The 7,500-nt window shown below is 39.5% G+C and overlaps 1 protein-coding gene across 1 annotated transcript in view; it reads right to left on the bottom strand.

Annotated features, from left to right (window-relative positions):
• Positions 1-2,813: 2,813 nt before the first annotated feature.
• The window catches only part of LOC125048243 (protein LSM12 homolog), an 11,562-nt gene continuing 6,875 nt past the window's right edge, over positions 2,814-7,500 (bottom strand). Inside the window, exon 5 of the mRNA XM_047646842.1 lies at positions 2,814-6,635. Within this exon, the coding sequence (XP_047502798.1) occupies positions 6,543-6,635 (93 nt within the window). The 3' untranslated portion in view covers positions 2,814-6,542. The remainder of the gene's footprint in view (positions 6,636-7,500) is intronic.

Below are 7,500 nucleotides of genomic sequence, written 5' to 3'. Positions count from 1 at the left end.
ACTGGCAAAAAATGCAGTGCGTGTTGGAGAATTTGAAGGGGAAGGTGCTAGAGGATGGGATAAAGAATGAGGTTGGGGAGGTGGTGTTGTATCAGGAGGGGTGTCGGGAGGTAGAGGGTCTGGGGAAGAGGGTACTTGTGACATGAGGAATTCACGTGTGTATCCAGGAGGGAGTGGAAGGTATAGAGGGGATGGTGGGAGGGTTAATATAGGTGGGGCTGGAATCGGGGGGAATGGGTTTTGTTGGGATAATATAGGTGGGGCTGGAGTCGGGGGGAATGGGTTTTGTTGGGATGGGGTAGGAGGATTGGGTGTAGGGAGAATATGAGTAGGAGGAGGATGGATATCGGCAGTCACTTTGAGTGTGGAGGGAGCGGGAGTTGTAGAATTTGAAGGTGGATGAGTATTAGTTTGGGACTCGATTATGTAGTTCTGGATATCTTCAAGAGTTTCTGTAGTGGAGTTGGTTGGGGAGTTTTGTGAGATAAAGGTTTTCTTGTGAGGGGGGGAAGAGAAGTCTGGTGTCTGAAAAATAGGGGCAAAGGAAGGTGGAGGTGATTGTGGGGTAGGGGAAGAGGGGGTGGAACGTTTATTCTGTCTGCTGCGGTTAGTGCGAGGAGGGAGAGGGGAAGGTGGTGGGGCTGTAGTAGAGATTGGAGAGTCTGGATTTAGGATGGCAAAAGAATTTGACTGGGTAGAGATTGGAGTGTCTGGATTTAGGATGGCAAAAGAATTTGACTGGGGAAGGTAGGAGGTAGAAGAGGGGAAGTTAGATGGAGGGGGGTTAGGTTTAGGAGAGGGTGTAGGAGCTAGGGGGGTAGGGGGAGTGGCAGTGTGAGCGACATTATTAGAGTAGGGGGTAAGAGAAAAACCTCGTCGACGAGCCTCCTGTCTGGCTTCACGTAGAGTGAGTCCAAGTCTGAATCTGAGAGTTGCTACCTCAGATTCAAATTTGTAGGTGGGGCAGCCTCTATAAAATACATTATGGGGGCCGCCACAGTTTGCACATGTGCGTGATTGTGCAGAGCAGTTTGATCGAGTATGGCCAGGTTGGGCACATAGCGGGCATCTGGCTGTGGAATGACAGTGTTTGGCTGGGTGTCCTAAACGCCAACAATTTTGGCACTGGCGAGGAGGAGGTTGATATGGTCGGACAGGTAGGGATTCCCCACATATGTAGTCATTCAAGGGAAGGTCATGTCTACGGAAAGTAATTTTGGCAATGTTAATGGATTTCTTACGATTTTCTCTGGGAGGAATGGAGTAGCATTGTACATATGTTGCATCATAATCTGTGAGACAGGCGAGTAAGTCTTCTCCACAATCTGACCATTCTTTGTCATAGATTGGGCAATCTGTTGGGGAGATAGAGACAGTTCCGGTGCAAGTATTGAGGGTTGGATGAGGTTCTGTAGGGATGGGATTACCACATATATCAGTTAGTTTTGTTAATGCTATAGCTTGGTTTTCAGTTGTTACTGTGACGAGACGGGAGTGGTCGGGTCGGCTACGGAAAGAGACTTTGCCTACTTGTTTTTGGAGGCATTGTTGGAAGAGGAGGGTGTTTTAAGAGTAGGGAGCGGTGGGAGGGATAACGAAAATCGGTCCCATTTGGCTGGGCTAAATAGAGTATTTAGGATTCTTGTAGAGATAGGGGTAGTAGAAGTGCGGGGACGTGTGGAGGAGGGAGTAGTGTTGAGGGGGGTAGTGTTATGGGGAGGTGGGCAATAAGGTTGTAAGGTAGTAATAAGGGGAGATGGGGTGGTTGATGAAGAAGGTTGTGGGAGTAAAGGGGTTGAAGTTGAGCATGTTGGGAGAGTAGAAATGTCTCCTGGGGGTTGGTTGTTGATTAGGGTTGATACTGTACTAGTATGCATTAATAAGGGAGTAGTTGTTGCAGTGTTCAGAGCCGTGGTCAAAGGAGAGCCGGGATTGGGGCTATTTGATAAAGGGGCAAGCCTCATTGCCCCTAAGAGGGGGGTTACGTCTTCATTATTGGCCATGATAAGCCTGGAGAATGTTGGGGAAAAAAAATAGTCCACCCCTCAGGGTCCCCTTGAGGGGTAAGGGCCAGGTTGGCAGGGGAATACCGTGCCCATGGCCGTTCAGGACTGGCTTAAAGTCAGCCTTTCATCCTTTCAGCACGGCTCTCACACCTTAGGAGGTGGATAGTAGAAGGGATTGGTGAAGAAACTGAAACAAAAAGTATGAGTGGGGAAAAAAGACCATGCAAAATTAGTTGAGTCAATGGCTGAGTCCCAAGGTTGAGGAGTTCCCCATCATTGGGTCTCAGTCTTCGTCTCCTAAGCTCCCCCACGACAACAACGGGCAAAGGATTGGTATGGGGCTTGGCCAAAAAGAGTACTCAAAAGGTTTGCAGAGGTGGAAACAGTAGAAGGATGAGGGCAGGAGGAAGAGGGAGTGATGTGGAGTGAGCCAGTACTGTGGGGAGGACAATAGGGAGGAAAATAAGGAAGAAGAACAGTAATATGGGAAGAGGAGACAGACAATGAAGTATCTTTATCTTTATCTTAAGAAAAATATTTTCTTCCACAAATTCAAGGAATAGGGAAATCAGGCATGGTCACTGGGCCTACTGTTCGACTCTTTGGTGGCTGAGCACTTGTTGATTCATCTGTGTGCCACAAACTTTACTAAAAATTAGATTGGGCAGGACATTAAATCCCTGGTCAATGAATTAACATGACCTAACTATGATGTATACTTCACATTATCTTTTAAATTTCCTCAACACGAGTTATGTATCCATCTCTGAAGTACCTTTATTAATCAGGAAAATGAAACTTATGGGAAACTACATCATTAAGTCTTTATTGACTGTTTTTACACTTCATAAATTACAAATGGTCAACCACTCTCCTCTACAACTGCTATTGGTCTCTACTCTTGTCTCCAATTTTACATTTTCATTGTCAAAAGCTAGTGATAAAAGAAATACATTTCCACTGTTGATGATATGAAACAAATTCATAAATAATGACAATATGGAAAGATGCAAAATATTGATTTGTTTTCTGTCTTCCGTTTATGTATTTATCTATTTATTTTGACATATTCTAGAGCATCATCCTATGTGCTTATTTTCCAGCATTTCGGAATAAAGAAGGAAAAAAAATATATATGCAAATAACTTTACTGAACATCAAAAATTAAACCACCTGATACGTGCACGAGTAACCACCAGGCTTAGGGCTCCTAATTATACAGTAGAGCAAGTTAACCAAAGAGCATCTACTGTGTAATCTGTATACTAAACCGTGGTCCTTCAGCCTCCCTGCTTCACAATCCCTAACACAACCTTTTATTCATTTTTTTTTATTCCCAAATTTGGTCTCTTACAAGATTTATTGCCATAACTGTATGGTATTTCTTTTTGTCTTTCTTTTTGTTCTTCTTCCACTTACTCCTCCTCCTTCCTCTTCTCTGCTTCCTAATTTTTCCTCTTCCTATTCTTCTCCTCCTACTACTCTTTTTTCTTATCCTCCTCTATCTCTCTCTATTCATCAGTTTTATGTTATCTGTTTACACATGGATGAAAATTGTTTTGAGAGAGAAAAAATACATTTCAAAAATATCTCATTTATTAGTTTCTCAAAAAGAAAAAAAAAGAAAAAAAATTCATAATCATTTAAAACAGGAAAAGTAAGAAAAACAATTACAATAACAAATGCTTGTGATCTGTCATTGTACAACAGATAGAGAGGATCACAAAGTTTTAAATGCATGGCCCTTTTTATGTTTATTTGCAAGGAAAAGTCTCAACTTCCTTTTGACTTGATTTATTCATTTATTCATCTCTCATATAATTCACTAAGGGATAAACAAGACAATATTTATTTATTTTTGGGGGATATAAAAAATAAATGTCCCTTGGTCGGGGAAATAAGGTATAAAAATTGGTGCAAATTTGTTGATTTTTTGCTATAAATCTTTACATTCCAATCAATATTTGTAAAGTTAACTTCAGGCATTCTTACCAGTCGTCTTTATTAAATCTGAGGGGAGAGTAAGAGGGCAGGGGGTGAGAGAGAAAGAAAGACAGAAAGAAAAAAGAAAAAAAGAAAGAAAATGAAAGACAGAAAGAGGAGGGTAGGGGAGGGCTGTGAGAGAGAGAGAGAGAGAGAGAGAGAGAGAGAGAGAGAGAGAGAGAGAGAGAGAGAGAGAGAGAGAGAGAGAGAGAGAGAGAGAGAGAGATTCGTTTCATTTAATTTCTCGAGTTACAGCTCATGATTACTAATTTACATGCCAACACCAAAATCTCAATAACTTTACAGAACTTCATCTGACAAACATGCACTCATTCACCATAGAAATAAACATTGATACCATTCAATTTCTTTTTTTTACCTCCAAACACCATGAGAAAAACTCTCTTTAAGCCATACAAAGGCTTCTCCTGATCTTCTGTCGGCAGCTAAGCAATGAAAGTAGGCACAAGGGTTACCTATGATGTCCACTCAGGCATTATGAGCACATTTACTCTGCAAAGACTGAAGAAAAATATGAAGGAAAAGGAGGAGGCAAGAGGAGTGGAGAAAGATGATGGCCATCTCTTCCATAACATCATTTCATAAGAAAGAAAGAAAGAAAGAAAGAAAGAATGAATTAAAAAAAAAAAAAAAAAGCAAGAGGGGAAAAAATGAAGGGGGAAAAAAGGGAGAAACAAGGAAAATCAGGCAGCTATCACAGTCCTCTTAGCTTCTGTACATTTGGTAACCTGTACCCTGTTTTCTAATAAGAATGAATGAAATTTTTGCAATCCCCTTTCCCATCTTCAATTCAAATAGCAAAGAATAGACTTTTTGTTTCTATTTTTCTCAGATTTTTTGTCTTTTTTTTTTAAGAAATTAAATGTTGGGAGTAAAGAGCTGTAACTTCGTACACAATGTGACACCTTTTAATCAATTATAAAACAACCTTATGTGACCAATTAGTGTCTTTCCCTGTAATTGTGACATGCTTCCAGTAATCTGCAATTGCTGAAGCACTGTAAGCAATTGGATCATTTATCCCACTCATGTGAACAGTTTCAAATACTCTCTCATTTCCACTGAACCTAAAACCTCTCTCTCTCTCTCTCTCTTGCTTTCTCTTTACAAATGAAGAATAAGTAGAAAAAAAGGAAGAAAATGCATCTTAAATACCAATTAAATATTGAAAACTCAACCCCTACAAGCTGTCTTTCAAATGCTTTCATAATAATGTCACATATGACATCATTATGTAAATACAGTTACCATCACCTCAAACCTTTTTCACTTAATGTCTGGGTTTCATTCGATGAAAAATACTGAAATTTTGTTCTCCATACATTACTTACCACCCATTAAAACCTGAAGAAAAATAACGTATTTGTAATTTAAACGTACATGAATGCATCTGGGGAGAAACATTAAATTCCTTTGACGTACCATGAAAAGTTAACTCCATTTTCTTAGCATATGTTTTCCAAGTATCAAATACTATACTTTGTTAACAAAAGAGTTTGGTTCTTAACAAATGCAAAGTACACAGTAATTTAACGAGGCCATAGACTCCATACAAAATTGAACAAGTTGGACATCACTTTGCACATCACAATTGGCAATGATCAGCTGACTCCTCATGGAAAAACAACATACTCCACACACTCCAAGCCTCATTGGTATGTTCCCACATAACATGGATTCAATTAATAACATTCTAGAGAGAAGTCATTAAGGATAAGATCTTGTCCTGTTTGTCTTTAAGGAAACAGGGAAGGTGTGTGTTCTGGGAACTGAGCACAGGGCATGGTGCTTTTCCAGAATCAAAAACTCTAAAAAGTCCTTTCATTACTCATCACAGACATTATGCTAATTCACACAGTTATATGAAAAGCCAAAACTTATAGAACAGGGTACAAACTGTATAAAAACATACAACTTTAGACAGACATAAAAATGTGTCTTTATTATTTCTATTGATGTTACAAGGATTTCTCATTCAACTTTTATTTCATGCACTGCAATTTGCTGATGTGTTATCCCAGACATGACAACCTGTCATATTATCTACAGAGATTACCTTCAAATTCATTTCTTTATTTTTGTTCTCACACATTAACTAAAATACAATTTCTACATTTAACAACCTTGATAGAAATGATCATAAAAAGTTCTCACAAAACAGTATATTTCATATTAACTGTTAATAGCCTTTAATGGAGTCTAGACTGCCCTCACGACTTTTTGCGTCTTGTGACAAATCTAACGTTTCACCACATGAACCTAGAACAGGGTCTGTATAAAAGAAACAACTAAATTGCACTTCTCCTTTTGTGACGACAACTGCATTCTCCAACTGAGAAGAGAATGCCAGTCACTCTGGATAATTTCAAACATACACAGAGATGATCTTAGGAGTGGCCTGCACTTTCGATTGGCAATAATGAAAACCCAGTTCATAAGTGGGGTTAATCAGCTTGGGCCAGCCCCCCCACCCCCTTCCCCACCCCCACCTTGGTGTTGTACATGCCTGAGGTGTTTGGTCTGACAGTTGCCTCACTGCGACACCGCTTGCACCTCTACAACTGGTGTCGCACTTGTTCCGTTGTTCATGGGCGTACCCTGTTGATCCTTGTGAAACTTGTCCACCTGAAAAGGAAGTTGAAATTTACTACTACTCCTGGCATCAAGTTATACAGAAAAACGAACAAATAAGACAAGTACCTACATAAGATAGCAAAAAATGGAGAAAGTATTGTTGGGAAATTCCAGTAGATCGTGTTATCTGTACCACCTTACCTTGTAACCTGAATTAAAGATAAAAGAAAAGCTCTGCACTGAAGAAGACCTTGCACTATGACTTCCAAGAGTTAACTTTGCTGACACACCAAACTAAGTGACGTATCTGGAATACTCTTTCTTCGATGAGCATTAGGGGGTTTCCATTGCACTGTGAAACCTTTCAATGATTACAATGTTTAATTCTCTCTCAATAATACCCTTGTGCATTATCAAAAATCAAATAAAAATCATAGGCCTGATGTTGGTTGGGTGAGAGTACCATTACAAAAAGGATTGACAACAGAGTAATGGAAGATTAAAGGCGCCTTCTGTATGTGTCATAATTCCGGATTAAAATTAATCCAGATCCACAGTACTTGCACAGAGGATGCAAGACACTCTGCCAGGCGCACAAGTTAATTCGATTATCAATAAATTTGCTGTTTTACATAAAAAAGCGGGTATCTGTGTAATGACAATTAGCATTTACCCTCAACAAGTTTTATATTATAAGGAAAAGTTTACTACAGAGGATATAATGCTAGCATATGCTAGCATTAAATCATGCCGATATATATCTGTCGGTAAAAAATAAAATGATATAAATGGCTTTAGATAGCCTATGAATATTATAGACAACCAAAATAAAGATGTCAAACAGAAATGAGATACTTGTAATATCAATTTATATTTGCAGAAGTTTTCTCCAAGTGCTTTTTTTTGTGTGTGATTG

Source organism: Penaeus chinensis, chromosome 43 (assembly GCF_019202785.1).
Source record: "Penaeus chinensis breed Huanghai No. 1 chromosome 43, ASM1920278v2, whole genome shotgun sequence".
NCBI classification, from domain to species: Eukaryota; Metazoa; Arthropoda; class Malacostraca; order Decapoda; family Penaeidae; genus Penaeus; species Penaeus chinensis.
This window is presented reverse-complemented; position numbering and strand designations above follow the sequence as displayed.